The 23600-nt window shown below is 41.8% G+C and overlaps 2 protein-coding genes across 5 annotated transcripts in view; one reads left to right on the forward strand and one right to left on the reverse strand.

The window, feature by feature from the left end:
- Positions 1–921: 921 nt before the first annotated feature.
- On the reverse strand, positions 922–15175 carry LOC123484810 (store-operated calcium entry regulator STIMATE-like). Its single transcript, XM_045215568.1, has 8 exons — positions 14676–15175; positions 13151–13199; positions 12825–12920; positions 12363–12484; positions 11180–11292; positions 10251–10334; positions 6560–6691; positions 922–2660 (listed from the first exon to the last, which is right to left on the reverse strand). The coding sequence occupies exons 1-8, from the start codon at positions 14863–14865 to the stop codon at positions 2550–2552; spliced, it is 897 nt and encodes a 298-aa protein (XP_045071503.1). The 5' UTR covers positions 14866–15175; the 3' UTR covers positions 922–2549.
- Positions 15176–18920: 3745 nt separating this feature from the next.
- The window catches only part of LOC121559067 (scm-like with four MBT domains protein 2), a 34131-nt gene continuing 29451 nt past the window's right edge, over positions 18921–23600 (forward strand). For all 4 annotated transcript variants that reach the window (XM_045215579.1, XM_045215581.1, XM_045215580.1 and 1 more), the window contains exons 1-2: positions 18921–19004; positions 23388–23572. In XM_045215579.1, the coding sequence (XP_045071514.1) occupies positions 23482–23572 (91 nt within the window). In that variant the 5' untranslated portion in view covers positions 18921–19004; positions 23388–23481. The remainder of the gene's footprint in view (positions 19005–23387; positions 23573–23600) is intronic.

Here is a 23600-nt window from a genome sequence, read left to right on the forward strand (position 1 = left end):
CCCTCCGATTTGACACATTGAACTCTATCTGAGAAGTAGTTGGTGAACCAGGCGAGGCAGTCATTTGAGAAACCAAGGCTATTTAGTCTGCCAATAAGAATGTGGTGATTGACAGAGTCAAAAGCCTTGGCCAGGTCAATGAAGACGGCTGCACAGTACTGTCTTTTATCGATTGCGGTTATTATATCGTTTAGGACCTTGAGCGTGGCTGAGGTACACCCATGACCAGCTCGGAAACCAGATTGCATAGCGGAGAAGGTACAGTGGGATTCGAAATGGTCGGTGATCTGTTTGTTAACTTGGCTTTCAAATACTTTCGAAAGGCAGGGCAGGATGGAGATAAGTCTGTAACAGTTTGGATCTAGAGTGTCACCCCCTTTGAAGAGGGGGATGACCATCGGCAGCTTTCCAATCTTTTGGGATCTCAGACGATACGAAAAATAGTACTGTGCTCCAACCTACTGAGTCAATCCCATCACAGGCTTTAAAGGCAACATCCTCACGTTCGCAGAGCTCGCATTCACGGTAAAGGCTGCTTACTCAGAAATTGCGTTTAACAGCCTCATTGTCTACAACTCGTGATGGAACTGAATCCAGGCCTTAGTCATTGCAGGAAGGCAGGCTCTTTGCATGCTAGGTTTAGGTGCTCACTGGGAGAGCAAACAGGTAAACCAGGTCACTTGGCGACACTCTGCTTAGGATCACACCTGGTCACCCCAGACACCCCCCCTAACTAACCCTCTCCTCTACCTGTCCCAATGACTGCCCCCCTCACCCCTCCTGTCATCAGTTTGGGGTCACAGGACTGCTGGCCTCGCTCACACAGGTGTGCTCCTCCGCGTCCCGCTCAGGTGTCTGTCATCGAGTTCAGGGGCCACCGGGCCGACCCGAGCCACCAAAGGAATTCAACACTCGTGTTTCTTTTTTTATTTTATTATACAATTTTACTTTAATTTCAATGATGATAATACGAACAATAGTGACAACAGTTAAGACAAAAGACAAAGACATATTTTTCTTGTATCATAAATGAATCATGAATATATTATAGCAACATGGCACTTTCAAGTGGATATCCATTAAACATTCCAAAGATTTCAGTCACAATTCCAAACACATACATGATGGATTGGAGTAACGCTAATTAAAAAATATATTATAAACAGAGCATGAAAAGGGAGTTCTTTTTTTTACAGTGAATAATTAGCATAAATGCAAACATGTGTAGTGGCACAGGTCCTCACAGTAGCTATTCTATACGTCTGAGGTCACGTGAAATGACAGTCTCACAATCAGAATCTTTCACATCACTAAGACATTAAATGGTTCCAGGAACATAATTAAATGAATACAAAAATATCAGTACTGTATTTTCATGTTAGCGTTCACAGCTCAATGATTGAGAAATGTTTGAGAAATGTGATCTATAAGAATGAACATACAATGGTAAACTGAACACTATTTTGGTATCTCAAGTAATCTCTATTGACCGTGATAATTTCTGTGATACTGCTTGGAAATCTCCCATTACGTGTCATTACCACAGGTTTAACCACAACTAATATATGAATACAGTAAAATATGTAAAATAGACAAAATAAATAAGAAAATAAATACATTACAACATTCAAAATCACTCTCCATATCACAAAGCTCTTTAGTTCATAGTAGAAACATTGCAAATATTTGGATAAATCCAAATCAATCAAAAATGGACATCCATGAGGAATATTAAATGATTTGGTCCGTTTTCTACATAGAACACCATTTTCCACCTTGTTAAACATCCTCTGGAGACAGTGTGAAGAACTGTTCCAGACCAGACTATTACAGTCCAACTCAGAGATGAAACATCTCCAACTTTATGGTCCAACTCCTCCGGCTGAGTTACAATAATCTGACAACTGATCTGACTGGACGTGATAGGTGAAATCAGTAGGATTGAAAGGAGACAAGGACACTAGTAGTGGATTCTACTGATACTACAGGTCCAAAGCAGACTTAAAGTATTTAATTACAGACCATTATATGCTGTATGTAGAGGTTTGAACTAAGCAGTTATCTGTTTGATGATGAAGGAAAACCGCTACTCTTTGGAAGTTGATGTCATAAAGAGCTCTTTGGAGATCACAAAATCCCCCCCGTGAGACAGATTTACTCTCTCTCTCCTTTCATCATCGCTGTCTTGTTCCCTCATGCTCCCACTGTGCTCTCTAATTATCTCCATCAAGAGACACTTTATAGCCACCCCCAAGCTTGTTGTTTCGGTAAACAGGGTCTGCAAGGGTGGAGGACTTTTTTCATAATAAAGCACTGTTCATATATCATTCAACATCATCATAACAGTCAAGTCATCATTAAAGACATCATTGGGATGTGTAGAAATTTAAAACCAGTGACAGACTCTCCATGTCAAATGACAACTGTCAATTGTCAACCGCAAATCTGTGTGATCTGGAAGGGGTGTACATCCACACATCCTTGTGTGCGTGTCTGCATGTGTGTCAGGGTCTTGTAGAGGAGGGTACCAGAGCTACACCTCCACCCAGCTAGGTATTAATGCCCACTCCTGGGAGGCTAGAGTGGGACCGTCCTCGGACCATTGTTGACCTATCCTCCTCTTGCTCCTCCTCCGTGTCTGTCTCGGTCGTCAACAGGACCTGGATATGAGAGAGAAACACGTCACGGAACAGACACAAACATATAAACACCGTCAAACAGACATGTGAGCAGCTGTCTGCCAAGATGAGCTGATGTGTCCAGGCCAGGTGTTCTGTTATTCCCTGTGATTCCCACTCCAAGGTTATAAAATCCCACTTTATTTTCCGGAATATCATCCAGACCACTGCTCCATCACATATAATCCCAACACAGCAGAATTCCAGAACTTCATACGGTTTATGGAAAGGCCTTTATGGCATAATAAACCCACAGAGACATCTTGGACGAGATTATGGTAGTGTGTGCATGCACGTGTGTGAGTGTGTGTGCGCAATGCAGACATCTTGGATGAGATTACTGTAATGGAAGAAGCAGAGGTAGAAAGGGGGCTTGCCCAGCCTTCCTCTCTCACCAACATGAGGCCAATCCCAAATAAATCATCTTCATTCAGTTACACTCAGACTAAGAAGACAGACTATCGATGGTATGTCTGTGTGTTTCATCCCATAGGGAAACAGGTTGGAGATGTTAGGGCGTTAACTAGTCAGTTTGACAGGATACACCATAAAAGCCATAACTAACAACAGCTCTAAAATAAACAGCCAAACATTTTGTTATGATACAAGTAAACAGCATACTTTGAACACCATATGGCCACAGCTGACCACCAAATTAAACATATGGATGAAATCATTCCCCAACACTATCCTACAGACCATGTCGGGAACTGAAATGAAACTCATTGCACACACGACTACTGACCAACCAAACGCCAACAGTTCTTCCTAATCAATGCCCTCCTCTCTCCCATTGACATAGTTCTCTCCCTCTTTCTCCCCTTCCTCCACTCTGCTTTCCATAACATCACTGAATGGAAATGAATCCCAAATGTCACTTTTATTCCCGGGATGAAGAGATGATTTGTTGCTGCTTGGCAGAGTACCAGGGACGAGGAGGGAGAGAGGGAGAGAGAGAGCAACACTGCCAGCCTGTCATAATCATTGTGACTCCAGAGAGAGTGTGAGAAAGAGGGAGAGAGGACAGAGAGAGAGGACAGATCGAGAGAGAGGAGGGTTTACAGTAACACATTGACTACTGTGTAGGAGGTCAATTCTCTCTGATTCCCCAACACAGAAGGCTTCTGTCGACAGTCTCACTACCTTAATATACAGTACATGATTTCACAGCCACTCAAATAGACCAACAGATTTTTTAGTTGAGCAGTAGCAAATATGCACTACATGACCAAAGGTATGTGGACACCTGCTAGTCAAACATCTTATTCCAAAATCATGGGAATTAATATGGATTTGGTCCCCTCTTTGCTGCTATAACAGCCTCCACTCTTCTGGAAAGGCTTTCCACTAGATGTTGGAACATTGCTGCAGGGTACTTGCTTCCGTTCAGCCTCAAGAGCATTATTGAGGTCAGGCAGTGATGTTGCGCGATTAGGCCTGGCTAGCAGTCAGCGTTCCAATTAATCCCAAAGGTGTTCGATGTGGTTGAGATCAGGGCTCTGTGTAGGCCAGTCAAGTTCTTCCACAACGATCTCGACAAACCATTTCTATATGGACCTCGCTTTGTGCATGGGGGCATTGTCATGCTGAAACAGGATAGGGCCTTCCCTAAACTGTTGCCACAAAGTTGGAAGCACAAAGTCATCTAGAATATAATTGTATGCTGTAGCGTTAAGATTTCCCTTCACTGGAACTAAGGGGCCTAGACCGAACCATGAAAAACAGGCCCAGACCATCATTCCTCCTCCACCAAACTTTACAGTTGGCACTATGCATTGGGGCAGGTAGTGTTCTCCTGGCATCCGCCAAACCCAGATTCGTCCGTCGGACTGCCAGATGGAGTTCAATGACGGCGAGCTTTACACCACTCCAGCCGACAGCCGCTTGGCATTGCGCATGGTGATCTTGGGCTTGTGTGCGGCTGCTCTGCCATGGAAACCCATTTCATGAAGCTCCCGACAAACAGTTATTGTGCTGACGTTGCTTCCAGAGGCAGTTTGGAACTCGGTAGTGAGTGTTGCAATTGAGGACAGACGGTTTTTACGCGCTTCAGAACTCGCCAGTCCCGCTCTGTGAGTTTGTGTGGCTTACCATTTCGCGGCTGAGCCGTTGTTGCTCCTAGACGTTTAATAACAGCACTTACAGTTGACTGAGGCAGCTCTAGCAAGGCAGAAATTTGACGAACTGACTTGTTGGAAAGGTGGCATCCTATGACGGTGCCACGTTGAAAGTCACTGAGCTCTTCAGTAAGGCCATTATACTGCCAATGTTTGTCTATGGTGATTGCATGGCTGTGTGCTCGATTTTATACACCAGTCAGCAACGGGTATGGCTGAAATAGACGAATAGACTAATTTGAAGGGGTGTCCACATATATACTGTATATACACTAGGTATACAAAACTATATTTTTATGGCACACGAGACACCTGTCTAATTCGCGCCCATCTCAGTGAACTAATCCATTGCGGAAACCGCGGGGATGGCACAGTCCAAGAAGAAGGGGAGTGTGGCTGCACAATGCACGTCTCTCTCCAGAATGGGCTCTCTCCCGCCAATTTGTGCACATTCATCGTTCATTGTGTGAACTGTTTGCGTTTGACTGTTAGTTTCTATCAATTCCCCATTACATACGTATATCACCAGTAGTACATTTACCGTTAATTCCTATAATTTCCAATCTACAATGTTTGTTTAGTTACGGTAATGCATTCAATATATTATTATTTCAGTCTTTTACCATTCTCATTGTTGGAGTGAACACATTGTTTGCAGAGTGCTACACATTTTGGTTTAGTTCATTCCATTTACGAGTTTTGTCAATTTAGTCATTGTCTTTTGTTTGGAGCACTCCTGTCAATGTTGAGTAAGGACGCGCACCTGATTACGCATAGAAGTAGGCCTATAGGCTACCTGGCCTGCGTGCAAATGTAGGTATATAAATGTGCCCATTTGGGGATCTGATAGTATTTCTGATTGGCTTAATGCACCATCACTAATGCGCTGTAGAGCTTCTCAAAGTAATGTTTTCTTCACCTCAAACAGACAGCAAACAAAGTCTGTTTTTACATCCATTGAGAATTACAATAGTTCCTCAATGTATTTGAAAAATCTTTCCAGCTCTCTCCCTTTCGATAACCACTCAGCGTGAAAGAGAAAAATGTCATGCTCAGATCCAGTGGAAACATCATAAAATAGGCCAACCTGATTAATTCTTATCCCTTACGCAAATAGCCTACAGCTGTGTCTGTCTCGAGCTCACTGGCACGGGAAACTCTGAGGACCCAGAATATTTTATACAATGTTGCAAGGAGCTTCAGGCCAGACCCAAGTTAATAGTTGATACGTTTCAAGTTCGTTGCAGACAGGCCATGCGTAGTCAATGTGATTTATAGGAGATTTCTTTTTATCAGGATATTTTCTACCTGCAGGCAGCAATGTTTTTATTTGTTGGCTTTATAGGCTATTTTTACATAGTTGGCAATGGCAATAGAAGTTACTTTTTAGGTTTGTATCATTTTCATTTAGATTTGGATAGAATTTGATTAACCACATGACAATGATTTTGAGATAGGACGACGTTTTATAAATGAAACTGCGCCACGAAAATGTGCATATGAAAACCATAACTGGCACGCAGATCGGTAAAAATGGTAAGATAAATTGGCATTCCACATGAGAAAGTTTGCCGACTCCTTGTGTAGCCTATTACCGGCAACTTCAGGAGAGTAACGGCAGAATCTGCGAAAGCCAGTAGGAGCGGGAGGAGGATGGTCGTTTTAAAATTTAGACCAATCGATTGGTCAAAAGAACTGACGACTTTCGGTCTAACAAGATTTTTTTTAGTCGGGGACAGCCCTAGTTAACTGATAGACTCTCACCCGTGACTCGTCGCCGGTAACCCACGGCGCCGTGGAGTCGACCTTGGCCGAGGAGTCGCAGGACTCGTCCAGGCTCTTCAGCGTCTTGTACTTCCTCATCATCAGACTGTCCACCACCCAGAACATGATGGACTACAGAGGGTCACACAGAGAACAAACTCAGTCAGTACAACTGGTGCAGTGGTGGACGCAGAATGGCCATGTACGTACTATCACTGTAGCCTAGTAAGCCTACATACTGCATTCTGTAAACTTTATGCATGTTTTCTATCCAAAAATACAAGCTTTATGCACTATCTGGGATACTACATATACCACAGGATGTTGGTGGTACCTTAATTAGGGAGGATGACTCATAGTAATGGCTGAAATGGAATTGTATCAGACTCATAAAACACGTGGTTACATTTGGTTGATTCCATTCCATTTACTCCATTCCAGCCATTATTATGAGCCGTCCTCCCCTCAGCAGCCTCCTGTGACATACAGTGCATTCGGAAAGTATTCAGAGCCCTTGACTTTCTACACATTTTGTTACGTTACAGCCTTATTCTAAAATTGATTAAATTGTTTTTATTTTTCTCATCAATCTACACACAATACACCATAATGACAAAGCAAAAACAGGTTTTTAGACATTTTTGCACCTTTGATAAAAATAAAAAACAGAAATACCTTATTTACGTAAGAATTCATACCCTTTGCTATGAGACTCGAAGTTGAGCTCAGGTGCATCCTGTTTCCATTGATCATCCTTGAGATGTTTCTACAACTTAATTGGAGTCCACCTGTGGAAAGGAACACACCTGTCTATATAAGGTCCCACAGTTGACAGTGCATGTCAAAGCAAAAACCAAGTCATGAGGTCGAAGGAATTGTCCGTAAAGCTCCGAGACAGGATTGTGTCGAGGCACAGATCTGGGGAAGGGTACCAAAAAATGTCTGCAGCATTGAAGGTCCCCAAGAACACAATGGCCTCCATCATTCTTCAATGGATGAAGTTTGGAACTACCAAGACCCTTCCTAGAGCTGGCCGCCCGGCCAAACTGAGCAATCGGGGAGAAGGGCCTTGGTCAGGGAGGTGACCAAGAACCCGATGGTCACTCTGACAGAGCTCTAGAGTTCCTCTGTGGACATGGGAGAACCTTCCAGAAGGACAACCATCTCTGCAGCACTCCACCAATCAGGCCTTTATGGTAGATTGGCCAGACGGAAGCCATTCCTCAGGAAAAGGCACATGACAGCCCACTTGGAGTTTGCCAAAAAGGCAGCTAAAGGACTCTCAGACCATGCGAAACAAGATTTTCTGGTCTGATGACACCAAGATTGAACTCTTTGGCCTGAATGCCAAGCGTCACGTCTGGGGGAAACCTGGCACCATCCCTACGGTGAAGCATGGTGGTGGCAGCATCATGCTGTGGGGATGTTTTTCAGTGGCAGGGACTGGGAGACTAGTCAGGATCGCGGGAAAGATGAACGGAGCAAAGTACAGAGAGATCCTTGATGAATACCTGCTCCAGAGCGCTCAGGACCTCAGACTGGGGGCGAAGGTTCACCTTCCAACAGGACAACGACCCTAAGCACTCAGCCAAGACAACACAGGAGTGGCTTCGGGACAAGTCTCTGAATGTCCTCGAGTGGCCCAGCCAGCCCGGACTTGAACCAAATCGAACATCTCGAGAGACCTGAAAATAGCTGTGCTGCGACGCTCCCCATCCAACCTGACAGAGCTTGAGAGGATTTGCAGAGATGAATGGGAGAAACTCCCCAAATACAGGTGTGCCAAGCTTGTAGCGTCATACCTAATAATACTCAAGGCTGTAATCGCTGCCAATGGTGCTTCAACAAAGTACTGAGTAAAGGGTCTGAATACTTACAGTACCAGTTAAAAAAGTTTGGGCACACCTACTCATTCAAGGGTTTTTCTTTATTTTGACTATTTTGTACATTGTAGGATAATAGTGAAGACATCAAAACTATGAAATAACACATATGGAATCATGTAGTAACCAAAAAATTGTTAAACAAATCTAAATATATTTTATATTTGAGATTCTTCAAATAGCCACCCTTTTCCTTGATGACAGCTTTGCACACTCTTGGCATTCTCTCAACCAGCTTCACCTGGAATGCTTTTCCAACAGTCTTGAAGGAGTTCCCACATATGCTGAGCACTTGTTGGCTGCTTTTCCTTCACTCTGCGGTCCGACTCATCCCAAACCATCTCAATTGGGTTGATGCAGCACTGCATCACTCTCATTCTTGGTAAAATAGCCCTTACACAGCCTGGAGGTGTGTTGGGTCATTGTCCTGTTGAAAAACAAATGATAGTTCCACTAAGCCCAAATCAGATGGGATAGCGTATCGCTGCAGAATGCTGTGGTAGCAATGCTGGTTAAGTGTGCCTTGAATTCTAAATAAATCACAGACAGTGTCACCAGCAAAGCACCCCCACACCATAACACCTCCTCCTCCATGCTTTACGGTGGGAAATACACATGCAGAGATCATCCGTTCACCCACACCGCATCTCACAAAGACACGGTGGTTGGAACCAAAAATCTCCCATTTGGACTCCAGACCAAAGGACACGTCCACCGGTCTAATGTCCATTGCTTGTGTTTCTTGGCCCAAGCAAGTCTCTTCTTCTTATTGGTGTCCTTTAGTAGTGGTTTCTTTGCAGCAATTCGGCCATGAAGGCCTGATTCACAGTCTCCTCTGAACAGTTGATGTTGAGATGTGTCTGTTACTTGAACTCTGTGAAGCATTTATTTGGGCTGCAATTTCTGAGGCTGGTAACTCTAATGAACTTATCCTCTGCAGCAGAGGTAACTCTGGGTCTTCCATTCCTGTGGCAGTCCTCATGAGAGCCAGTTTCATCATAGCGCTTGATGGTTTTTGCGACTGCACTTGAAGAAACTTTCAAAGTGCTTGAAATGTTCAATATTGACTGACCTTCATGTCTTAAAGTAATGATGGACTGTCGTTTCTCTTTGCTTATTTGAGCTGTTCTTGCCATAATATGGACTCGGTCTTTTACCAAATAGGGCTATCTTCTGTATACCCCCCCTACCTTGCCAAAACACAACTGATTGGCTCAAACGCATTAAGAAGGAAAGAAATTCCACAAATTAACTTTTAAGAAGGCACACCTGTTAATTGAAATGCATTTTAGGTGACTACCTCTTAAAGCTGGTTGAGAGAATGCCAAGAGTGTGCAAAGCTGTCATCAAGGCAAAGGGTGGCTATTTGAAGAATCTCAAATCTCAAATATATTTTGATTTGTTTAACACTTTTTTGGTTACTACATGATTCCATATGTGTTATTTCATGGTTTTGATGCCTTCACTATTATTCTACAATGTAGAAAATAGTAAAAATAAAGAAAAACTCTTGAATGAGTAGGTGTGTCCAAACTTTTGACTGGTAGTGTATATAGGATGTGATATTTCCTTTATTTTTATTTTTTATTAACAAAAATGTCTAAAAACCTGTTTTTGCTTTGTCATTATGAGATATTGTGTTTAGACTGATGAGTGAAAAAACAAACAATTTAATCCATTTTAGAATAAGGCTGTAACGTAACAATGTGGAAAAAGTCAAGGGGTCTGAATCCTTTCTGAATGCACTGTATACACAAGATTATGCAGAGTGTTAGTGCAAGCTGGTTGAGACCGAAGGTGAGACTCACATTGACAATGAAGGGCACGATAAGCATGACCAACACAAGCTCCACCTGAGGGTTAGGGATGTAGTCCAGCAACACAGACTGCAGCTGGAACAGCAGCGCACAGAGAAAGACAGGGTCATAACACACACATACACACACACTTTTAATTTGGGCAGGGCAAAATAACAGACGCGTTACACAAGCGACTGTCATTCAATGACATTTCGATCGTCAATATTTTCCACAATAATAGAATGAGCATCTCTTTGGCTCTCTACTGTGTAATATGCGTGAGATTGGAGCTAACGTGATGATTACGTGGTATTCACCATGTTAGAGAGAGAGAGAGAGAGAGAGAGAGAGCTTTTATTTCTCCCTCTCTCTCTCTCTCTCTCTAAGTATTCAATTTTACTGGGATGGGCTATGTTAATGACAGTTTGGGCTGCCACCCACTCCCCCCCCTCCCCTCCTCCTCCTCCTCCCTGAGATAAAGCCCCAGTGTCCCAAATAAATATGTGTAGTGAAGAAAAAAAATTGCCACTCTTCAAGAGAGGAGCAGTGAACAGAACAACAATGGCCCTAAAACACAAAGAAGGTTTGAGCAGGAGATCCACAGCCTCAAACAAATAACCAACCAAACAAATAGTTTGAAGACCATAGTCCCAGAGGACGGATGATATTCAGTTGGCTGAAGGTCAATGTTCCCATTCTGTTCAAAGGACAACTCTTTCTCTTTGTTCCCTCCATAAGCTTTTATCCTCCCTTTGTCTTTCAGGCTTGACTTTTTGTTGACTTTAAATTGCCACCAGAGATTTCAAACACAGAACAGAGAAGAAAGAACATGATTGACACTTCCGCTCTCTCCCTTGAGTGGGTAGATTCTCTCAATTCTCTCATGGTTAGCCCATGTCTCTGGAGCAGGTGGTTGTGGGTACTGTAGAGCTACTCACGTTGGTCCATCCAGGGATGAGCAGCACCAAGCTAACCACACTCTTCTCCAGGACCATGATGAGAAGGTAGACCCCACACTGACCGAGCCATGCTGCAGCCTGGGGAGGGTCACCTGGTGAAACAGAACACACCATTACTTAATGACCATTTAATGACCGTACAGCGACCACACTGCAACCACATACACAGACCAACCGACTCAGATCAGCAATAGAGAGGAGGACACTAGACTGCCACAACTACACATTGACCGCATAGAGGCATTCACACACACACACACAAGCACCCACAAACTCAGTGTGCTGGTCTAAACATGTCCCAAGTGTACTATTTGCATCTCTCTGTCATTTCAGTGTACACAGACAGCGACATTTCTCTGTCATTAACAAACACTCTACACCTGGGAACACAGCAGAGACAGACAAGAGAGAGAGAGAGAGAGAGAGAGAGAGAGAGAGAGAGAGAGAGAGAGAGAGAGAGAGAGAGAGAGAGAGAGAGAGAGAGAGAGAGAGAGAGAATTGAATTGAGAGAGAGAGAGAGAGAGAGAGAGAGAGAGAGAGAGAGAGAGAGAGAGAGAGAGAGAGAGAGAGAGAGAGAAGTGAGACAGTGGAGAGAAAGGTATAGGAGAGAAACAGTGCTGAAGAAGGCAAAAGAAAGCCTGCCATGATTGCATGTTGTTGTTGTTCAGCTCTTTAAGAGGGACAGAATGGGTTTACAACTAACTCTATACAAACAGCTAAATGTTGTACTTTTTGTTTAGTTTTCTGGACCAATAGTTATGACAGAGGGACAGTATTTGTAGCAGGCTTTTGGGGAAATGGTCACCACACAAAGAGAGTGATACAGATCGGATGGAAACTAAAGCCCACTAAAACATTTGGCCAGTGGTCATGGCACAGCTGCATTTACAATCCGGTGGATCATAATAATCAATGGAAAAACCATCATGAAACAGAACCATGCACAGATACATGCCATATTGTTTTTCATGTAATATTCCCATGAGCCTACAGCGGCCTCCATTGGTGAAAGGAAGAAGTGTCAACCTTCCTGAAATATTCTGAAAATTACTTGGCACAACCCTCTCCAATGACACAGTCACAGAACAGTAGTGGTCTATGCTTTGGCCAACATCCAAACATTTGACACGACCTTAACTAAACAGATGTCTAGGAGACTCACCGTATTCTCCAAAGGTGAGCAGTGTGAACTGCTTGTACTCCACGATCCTGGAGACAACCTTGACCCCCGCCCAGATGACCAGCATGCCTAGCGTGGCATCGAGCAGGAAGTTCATCAGATACCTGTGGAAACCCACCAGGAAGTGAGTCAGTGATTTGACATGGGGCAGCTGGTAGCCTAGCGGTTAGAGCGTTGGACCAGTAACCGAAAGGTCAGTGGTTTGAATACCCGAGCCGACAAGGTGAAAAATCTGTCAATGTGTCCTTGAGCAAGGCACTTAACACCTAATTTGCTCTAGGGCACCATACTACTATGGCTGACCATGTAAAACAACACATTTCACTGCACCTATCTGCTGTATGTGACAATAGAACATCTTATTTATTTATCATAATGATTGGTTGAGGCTTTAGATTGGCAGCTGGTTTCTGCCAGCCTGTCCAATCACAGCTATGAACTCACAGGGAACAAGGGTCCATTTCTGTGAGGTTGGAGAGGAAGATGTTGGCGAAGTGGATGAAGAGAGCGCCAATGGCCTGCTTGGATGTGTCGTAAAACCTGTAGAGATGGGGTGAAATGACAGATGGTCATCACCATGGTTAGCTTTATGACTTGCAATAGCCAAATATAAAAGAGTCAAACAACAAACATTAACTTTTTGTATTAACATCTCTAAATCTAATAGAATCTATGATCCTCAGCCATGTGATCAACCGATGGTCTCCTGTTCTTCCCTGGGGTTTGATACAGACTGATAAGAAATAGAAGTAAAAACACTGATCTCTTACCAGATCCTCCATGGTCTTCTGATCCCTACAGGCTCCCGGAACCTCTTCACTGTAGATAGAGAGAGAGATACAGAGACAGAGAGAGACAGAGACAGTCATAGAAGAGTGAAAAATAATATATTTGTGAGCGTACATGTCCTCTGTGGCTACAGGAGAGATGGATAAAGAATGGCACAGTCAGACACATGCTCCCTCAGTCCAGCCATCCCCATCAGGTCACTGGTATCTCAGGGCTGTACGTGACTAACAGGAACCCACTGTTCCTCTCTCCCCATCTAACACAAGGTCTGACTCTGTGACTGTCCACATACCAACATCATGTTGTGGCTGCAGTTTGACTCATTATCACCAAAAAACTATATGAAGGTTAGAATGCAAAGACAGGATTGGTGCCTGGTATAAAATGATAGCAACTGTATCCAAGAGCTGTGGCACGCAAAAGGTCAGGCCAGTGGTCTGTCAATGGGAGGAAGTCACCAAAATAGCCAAGAGGAAGTGGGCTCTAAACAAAAATGGACGCATCTTGGCAAGCAGAGGAGAGGCTTTGAGATGGACAGCGTAGCTCTGCAGTGCATACCAGTGCAGCGCTTGGCTGAGTAAACCCTTGATTTTCAGCAGTACATTAACAGACTTGGGTACTCTGGGTGAGGCAGCACTTACATGCACACACACACACACACACAGGGTGGGCTGCACATACACACTGCTGGCTAAATATTGATCTTCTTACTAATAAGTAACTGTGAGGAGTTCAAAGCTCATTGTTCCTCCACTCACCTTTAGAGTTTGACCCCATTCTGTCATAAATCACTCTGTTGTAAAGGACATGACTACAACATGTAATCACACTGTAGATAGAGATATAGACTGAGAGCCTATTCTCTTATATTCAAAAGGCATGGATGTATTCTGTATGATTTTATGACCCCCCTCTCAAAACGGTTTTTTCCATTATAGACTATAAACGTTCACCCCTGTCTTGAAGAGGCATATTTCAATAATAAGAATAATACAAATTAAACGGGTTTATAGATGGTTTACAAGTAGTTTATAGTTTAAGGATAGTTTATAAATCTACAATAGTCTAATAGTTATAGGATACATTCGAGGTCGTTTACATTTGTGTTGATGGGCCACTGATGATATATGGATACGTGTGGCGTTGAATATTTTAAACATAGCACATAAAAGCATTTGAGAAACATTATTATAATAGGCTATTGAAAATGGAATTATAATATTATTATATATTTATTATCAGCCTTATAATGTGCAACAGCAGCCTATCGGATAGAAACGTCAAATAGCATAAACAAACTGCCACGTGTTCACAGACGGAGAGTGTAGCTGCAGTGGATACCAGTGCAGTGCTTGACTGAGTAGACCCTTGATTTTCCCATTAAAAGTGATTTCTAAGTATTTTATTTTAAACATGATCTGCTATTAAGAAACAATAAGTTAGCCTATACAATTATACTGCTCAGCCCTTGAAACATTGTTACGTTCTCTTCTGAAAAATACTCACGCATCAATGTGCTGAAGGCGACTATCGCCAGCAACCCTTGAATCAAGACTCCGAATCTGTTTGTCAAAGCCCCGTTATCGCATCCGTGAGGGTTCGCCTTCGTAATGTCTGACATGTTCGAAATCTCAAAAACTGCATTATTAAACAGTCTTTTGACCAGAAAAACACCATTGTATCCGTAAATGTCCATGTCGAATACTTTAAAAACACCCGTGACAGACAAAGGACAGGGGGCACTTCCCCTGTTGTTAGCGAGGAGAAATTCCGTAAATCCTCAAGAAAAACAAAACAACGAATTTGGCATGCTATCACTGCTCAATGTCTCTCTCGCGAAGTTAATACAAAAGTATTTCGCGAAATGAAAAGTCACCGAAAATGCGAAAACTAAAGTTCGGAACAGGGTTAAATGTTCTACCCCATATCCAACGTTTTTGAAAGCGACAACACTGCAATATACGGAATTCTGACGTCACCTCCCGCTGTTGAATTCCTTGGATCCCTCTGCGAGCGCAGGCGGTCTTTGTTCCTTTTGTTAATGCAGTCACGCGCCCCTGTCTCCGCAGCGGGGGGGGCATCAAATGTCCCAAGGGCCATTTGAAATACTCTTTATCAGTTACCACGTTCTAATCACATGTATAGAGTTTAGCCTATAATTTATTCTAAATGGACGACATTTTCTATATGAATTATCTATAATACAGCAGTCAGATGATGTGTCCTACACATGATGAGAGACAACAATAGTGGATTTAACACTAAGCGTTGAGGCAGTCATTTTGACTGCATATTAATAACATTTAAATATCTCTGCCATTTTTAAACTAATGTCGCCCTCCGTCCTTGACTTTTCCTAAATAAGTATATTTATCACATACATATGTTTTTAGAATTTCGATATCAGAAACAGAATTTGTTTTATATGCAGTTTCAAAAGGACATGTATTTATTTCTTCCCCTCATTCACCGCCAGTCATTCACCAGCAGTCAGCCTGTGCAGCTGATGATGGCCCATCTAAACTACACCTAAACTATATTGAAAATCATTTCAGAAATATAATAATAGAGATAGCCTAAAGACAATATTAAATTGACAATAGTCTGATGGGTGACAATATTGTCAATTGTCAAATTGAATATGAAGAGACAGTGCAGTTTAGTTGGAATTGACACAGAGGCAGGGAAACAGAGCACCAAAAAGGGACTTTTTCAAATCCTCTGAGGCTCCTACAGAGATACATGCAGGTAAGACCTTTTGACTTCTGTATAGTATCAGAAAGAGCAGATTCTGATGTTTCCAAAACACTTACCTTTGACAAATAACTCTCAAAATTGAAGAGATGAGCTCTAGTAGAAAATATCACCTTTTCCAAGAACAACTGTTCCATGTGCACCAGAGATAGCCTACACTAACATAAACTAATGAAAATGCTCTTTGATTTTGTTTTATTGGGTAACATATTATAATGTCACCCAAGCCTTCATAAACACAACCAAATCATTATTTTTGCAATAATATATTACATTTATTTATTAGACTGTTATTTTGCTGTCAAAATAACTGCTCATTGGCTCAAAGTAGGATCCCTCAAGGCCTTTCTAGTGTTAATAAACTAAACTGACTTTGAATGGCCTTTAGTTGGAGATTAAGGGGCTGTGCGCATTAGGGCCTAGTCATGAAGCCACTATTGTCCAGTTATGGAATGAGGAGGGAATTGGCATCTAATTAATGACTGATTAATTACTTATTCAATCAATAGCCATAGCCTATGGGTTTGCAATAGACCTATGGTATTTCATTCAATCCAATGGTTTATAATAAGCCTACTCCATGGTCATTGTCAAGGCAGGCAAGATGAATTTGGGAGTTATTGAGTTATAGAGACAAACCATCACTTTTCTTCTGACTGGCACACAGACAAAGGGCAGTTGCCCGTGCAATGCATGCGTCGCACGTGGGGGATAATCCGTTCCCACGCGCGATTGTTAAAGCCTCTTCTCTGGCAGATTAAACCGCGCGCTTCTAACCAACCATCTGTTACCAGCACCTCACCACCACGTGCACACGCACACTTCCCTACACCGGGATGGACCGGGAGGCGCGAAGCCGTGGAGAAGCATTCGCTTCATCAGAGGGGTGCGGATGATGCCGGTGCTCGCTAGGCAACTCAGGCGATTCGGTAGGCCTATCTGAGTGACTGCCCGCTTTTTTGTTTGAGAGTTGCAAGTGGAAGATGATGCTCATTCATGCTAGCACTGTTATGGGATGAAGACATCCGAAGGAGGTTGCAGGGTTTCCCAAAATCATTATCCAACAAGTAGGGCTATATTGCGCAATTTAGATTTTGCATTATTGTTCCGCAATTTAAAACAATTAATTTTACTCATAGTCTATACCAAACATTATAGCCTGTCATTTTACAGGCCTAAAACCTCCACAATACACTGTTACCACACTGTTATAACTATCGTTTTCAAACAATCATACATTTTTTATGTAAATGAATTTAGCCAAAAGAATACCCTCATAAAATATGATACCCAGTTCAAGACAGTTCAAAATGTGTTATATTTTAAACCCTCATCATGTCTATCTATTCCCATTCAGTTGGTAAGTGGGCCTTCACACGCTCTACCACTAGAGGATAGTATTGACTTTGGGACGAAATACCTTTTAATCTTACAGTAATGCGTGAACGCTATAAAAATTATTTGATGAAATTGACAATCTTCCAAATAGAGTAGGTATGTTAAATATGTGTCATTTAGTGAGAGCAATAAAATGATGACAGTCACTTCAGTACATGAGGCAGTCCAGAAATGTGACAGGACAATACGCCTCCTTCTAATGCAATATCTATCCATTGAGTGCGATGCTTTTGTTACATTGTCATGAAGATACCCTGATCATATTATGGTTGATAGTACAATTCAATTTATGGAAACTTCAAACGTTCATGCTTTGCTGAGTCGCCTTCAATTTGGGACTTTGGAGACATGGGCCGAACTGGGACCATATGAAGCCCGTATACCCCAATGTGCTTCTGGACGGCATGAATACAACGGCTTGGTTGACTGACAGAATGATCATGAGCATACTCACCTTTATCAATGTATTTCTTATCAATGAATGTCAATGGTGTTATCTCATGTAGGCTACTCTAAGTATTTTAATAAAGTGTATAAACGTTTTCAGTTTTCAGTCAAGTGGAAACAGTTTTGACAGTACGTACTAACATTACAAAACAACACAAATTGAGCTGTTAAAAAACGATACCATTTTAACTTATCTTTCAAATGAATACCATCAAAAATAATACGACTTCTGTGCAGTGTGTTACACTGAATTCCCTTGTAATCAGTAAGGCTTTCGTGTCTCTCGTGCACACTGAACATTTAGTTACGTTTCTTTATATGTTGAATAGCATAATTCTTAAGAAAAACACAATTAACCGAAAGAAAAGGTTATGTATTCCAACACACAACTGTAACAGTCAAAAACAGTGCCAATGTAATTCTCAAAGAAGGCGGTAGCACATGCATAGGCCTATACGTTTGTTCATTTATTTGAATATCAAATAGTTGTAAGACAAGCATTTTGGCTCCAGGCTTGAACAAGTTTTTATATTTGGCTATACAGTATGCCTGTTGGGCTTCTGTTGGGATTTGTGTATTGGATACTTATATTTCACATGTAAAAACAACCTTAACAGAATGTAGCCTATATAGTATTGGGCCCCGTGTAGCTCAGTTGGTAGAGCATGGCGCTTGCAAAGCCAGGGTTGTGGGTTCGTTTCCCACGGGGGGCCAGTATGAAAAATTTATGCACTCACTAACTGTAAATCGCTCTGGATAAGAGCGTCTGCTAAATGACTAAAATGTAAATATTCCAATTTTTAAAACAATGAAAACAATTAGTCTTGACAATGAAAAACGTATTCGGAAATATCATTACATCTATCATGAATTGGTTCAGAAGTGTAAAAATGGTGGCTTCATCATTGTGTAAACACACTGGTAGCAATATCTATGTATTGTGTATTTCAGCCATATTGCATTGTGTATTTCAGCTATGAAAGACCGAGGGGTTAAAATATGGGGGTGGGTAGCCTACTTCGACATTCTATTTATAATTGGCTGAACAAATTTCGCAACTGCACTAAAGGTCATTGAAGGAGTTGGCTTGAAAATAATCTGAAGATTTTTGGACATGCGCAGATGTGGGATGCCATATTGGAACGAGCTCTGTGCTGTGCAGCTGCAAGACGTCGCTCGCTGGCTTCCACCGAACGAAAAGGCTCGCAAATTAGACGCGAAAAAAACATCATTAAGGTAAGACAGGTGACAGGTTGGCGCTTCTTTAAATATTTATGTAGGTTACTAATCCAGAGCCGTCGTTTTCTCGACGAAATATCCACCGTGAGAGGTTTTTCCTGGCGTAAACCTTTAACCACTCCGACTCGAGGCTGTTTCTCTAGAAACAGAAATACTGGCGCTTTCAGGAGCCAAGTTGTTCAAAGTGTTTTTACGTGCGTAATTATAGCTTTCACATGCGGTGAGAAGGTCGCTTCGTGGCACTTTCAATTTAGTTGGTATGATTGTTTTTCTTTATTGAAAGGCATAATGTAAACCTTGATGCAAAAATAAATTGGTTACATAAACATTTATTTTAATGCTTGCGGTGCGTAGGAAAAACACATTTCAATAAGCCTGATAAATGAATTTCCATCTAACGGTCTGCTTTCCACTGAAAACGATAAAATAGTGAAATGCTCATAAGTTCACAACCCTGACTTCGTTTTAAATGTTCATATTTACAGTTTAAACGTCTAGGTGTGTCATGCTTTTTCCACACATAGGTGCGCAAAGGCATCGGAAAATACCGGACATTGCCAATATGTCAAACCACTTTCAACATGGCGGGTTATGGTGTGTAAAAAACTGCATGTAAAATCTTTGAATGAGGAAAAAATACAATTACTGCAGTTAACCGTCCAGTTCCAGTTTCTTTTGATGCACATTAACGAGCTCTAATGAATTAAATTAGAAGTGGACGTTTAGCAATACCGTTCGAGTTTTTTTCCGCTGCAATACTTTGTGTGCAAAGTACATTAGCGAAGTGCCAAATACAAATTACTGACTGCGTACGCACTGAGAGGACGTCGGCGACACCCGTATCCCACAAATGCACAGTAGGCCTAGCTACATTTCCTGTTTCACTTCATCAGCATTAGCAGTTACAATCTATTTTTACTCGTTATTTAGTAGACAAAGAATAATGGTCTGATGAACGGTTCCATTTGTCTTTTTAATCATCCATCAAGGTTTTAACATCAATCTTGATGATTGTAAAATTGCACGAGGTAATTCTCCCAAACCGACTTTATGCCAAATGTGTATGACGAAGTTGCTAATTGGGTTAAACCGCGCGTATATCCATTACATTTTTTATTTATTTATTGCGGGCGGTCAGCAAATCCGTAGTTTAGCTGCGCATTATTCTGATGATCTCTCTTCGGGATTACATTCAGCTCCATAATGAATATAAAAATAAAGCCACGTTACCAAATGAGCAGTGATGTGCATGTGCACTCTCATGCGTATTCAGGCTGCGTATTGCCATAAAACCCTAAAACATACGGTAGGTCCGTGGCTGTCATGTGAGATCGTTTTTCCTGGTACTGGTGTAGCCTAGATGGAATGGAAGCAAGCAACATCATGGAGAAGATCTCGCCTCTTTACTGTAAAACCCTATGAAGTGTCCAGGGATCTGGTATAGGGGTAAAGATCACGGTGATCAAGGATGCACGGTTATTGATGGGTTTATTCATGTACTCCTCAGCGCCGTTTATAATCGATCTTTTGATAACACATGCCATTGTATGTAAATGTCCCTGATAAGGTTCTAAAGGAAGAACAGATAAAACATTGATGGATTGGCACTGCTCTGTGAGTGAAGACAGAGAATTGTATTAGCCAAGAACAACTTACATTATTAACACGTCTTTCACAGTGAATTACATAACAAAATGATATGGAAAACGGATGTATTAAGTCATTAGGTCAAGGCTGTGACTTGACATCATCAGTTCAAAGGTGTCTGCTATAGTTTCAGGTGAAATAATGGCAAGGTAACCACATCCCCAGGCTAATTGCTCACGGGAAGTGTCTGGCTGACTAGATTAATTGCAATGTAAAGAAAGCCACATTTCGTTTTCTCCACTAAGAGTCTTCAGTGAGGTGTATGCATGAATGAATCACAGGAGGTTTAAAAAAATATTTTTAATTTTATTTTGACCCGATCAATGTCTGGAGGAGAGATAATGAGTCACGTGGCATAATAGTCAGCCTAACAGACACAACGGGCTCTGCGCAAAAAGGCTGTACAATGATTAGCCTACATCGGATGTTTTTTCTTCAGAGAAGATAAAAGCATATTATACAACATAACATTTGGAATAAGATCAAACAAGATCAATTTCCATCTATTTTCGATTATTTCTGAGTTGATGGAAAAAGTAATCATATAGCCCTTCTGGTGTGATGTTACTCAAACAATGGCTTGATGCTGGAGAAGTTGACTGAAGCTGCTGATGTAGGCAGTAGGCTGCCCATTAGTATGTTTTCTCATTGCCTCTGTGCATTGTGGCCTGTCTGTCTGTCTGTCTGTCTGTCTGCCCGGGGCAGTTGTTGTTTGCACTTCAGTTTTTTAAATATGTCAGTCAGCTGATCTCACACAGCATCACAGGCTGTTTAAGGAACACACCAGGCTAGATGTGCCATAGAGACAAGACACTATATTCTACTGATATATTATACTAATACATCATAGATACTGATGAATAAATAATACATGGATAAGAGCATCTGCTAAATGACTAAAATGTAAATGTAATAAATCATGAAATCTTTCATTGGATGTAATATTATAGATTACATAGAATGAATGGTGAGTGATAAAACAGAGAAGTGTAGAAATCGTTGAGAGATATCATTACTCTTAACAGGATCATTTGTGTCATGTTGATACCTAAAAACAAAAACATGATGGGAGATAAGGAAGGACACACCCAGCCCAAATAGTGTTAGTTCATTTGTCAATTCCCCATGAAGTCTTTCTATTGTCCTGGTTGGGGTTTTAGAGAAAGGCAGCTAAGGGACAGCGTGTGGAGCCTACTGGACTCATCGAAGCTAATCAATAACACCGCCCCCCTCCATCTCAATCTGATGAGGCTTTAACCAGGAAAGACCTGTGTCTCAGATTAATCCCCAGGAGACAACCTGGGCTGCTCACTGGGATGCTGGGGACCAGTATGGACCAATATGTTTTCATCCCAGGAGACAATCTGGGCTGCTCACTGGGATGCTGGGGACCAGTATGGACCAATATGTTTTCATTTAGTGGTTTAGTTAGGCTGCTTTTGGTAAAAAAAAACAATGAGTGAAAACAAATTATCAGAATTGAACTGCCTGTGTAAACACAGCCTTAGATCCTCTTGACTGAATGCAATAATAGTGAACCTTTTCGATTTAAATCAGTGACAACATTTCTGGGATAAGTGACCCTCTGTCTGTGAGACAAGGTGCCCGGTTCCCTTTATCCTGTAAACCTACATGTAAATATGTGATTTTCTCTGATTGTGTCCTAGACATTGTGGTTTATACTACATTTTAGTTATTTCATGGACCTTGTGGACTGTGATCTCTGATAGTTTCTGGACTGAAGTCAGTAGATGGATCCTATGTTTGCGTCCTGGAGAGTGTGGACTATCAGGCAGAGTGGAGAGGAACAGGGGCCAACATCATGTGAGTCCAATTAGACCAGCATGTTGTTTACGCTATGGATAGATGTGTGTTTGGATCCCTGCGTGACAGAGGACACACGAAGCAACGAGTTGATTTAAATGCATTTCCAATGATGTTCCTCATGCTATAAAAACGGATGATGACAAGCACAGAACATTGCCTATTGCTCATTTGAATGCTTAGGCAAATTGTTAAGTCTGCAGAGAGTTGTTTTTGTGTATTAGTTTGATTGAAGGGCATCAGTATGAATCAGCTCTTTGAATCAGTGTTAATTGAACAGTTGATGGAAGTGGGTGCAGTTAGAGTGAGTCATTGCGGAGGCTGAGAGAAATGGCAGTTATCCAAAAATATCACAAACGTAACCATGATCTGGGAAAGAGACAGAGTGGAAAAATAATAGGAAAATATTTAGTTTATTTTTCTCCAAGATCTTTTAAATAAAGCAAAAACTAAATTATGAGTAAATGATGTCTAAGCGTTATGATTCCTATATGAGTGATTAAGCCTTTTGAAATACCTCTTCTTTCTTAATGGTTCATGTAACGCTGATCTCTGTGGCATGGTTATTATGAGGTTCTGCTGTGTCGGTCCTGGTCTTCTACCTTATTTAAACTGTGATTGGTTATCTCTTGTGGCTGGAGAGCTGTGCTGAGGTATGCAAATCCACAACAGCAGAAACTGCACATTACTCTCGCAGACTACCAAGCAGAGACATAGAAACACACTGTGCTGAACAGGTATTCTATGCTGTACAAATATAATTAGTAGAACAGAGGCTATTCCATCTGTTTGGTCTGAAATAAATGCCCATATTCTCTTTCGTTACTGTTTTAGTGGTAATTGTTTAGATGGACATGATATGAATTTTATTGCTCCATTCCTACTTAACTCCTCCTTTGTGTGACACAGTGGAGGAATGAGGGAGATGCAGTGAAGACTAAGGAGTCTGAAGACAGACGGACTAAGGGTAAAAAGGTAAAGGTTACCAGGAAGAGAGAGCAGGATGCAGTCCCGCCCACAGGACAGGCCGTTCACCCTCTCCACAGGAAAATCCCACAGCCCGACCAACGGGAGAGAAGAACAGGTGCACTCAGGTGAGGGATTTTACCTACACTTTTTAAT

Source organism: Coregonus clupeaformis, unplaced genomic scaffold (assembly GCF_020615455.1).
Source record: "Coregonus clupeaformis isolate EN_2021a unplaced genomic scaffold, ASM2061545v1 scaf0474, whole genome shotgun sequence".
Taxonomy (NCBI): domain Eukaryota; kingdom Metazoa; phylum Chordata; class Actinopteri; order Salmoniformes; family Salmonidae; genus Coregonus; species Coregonus clupeaformis.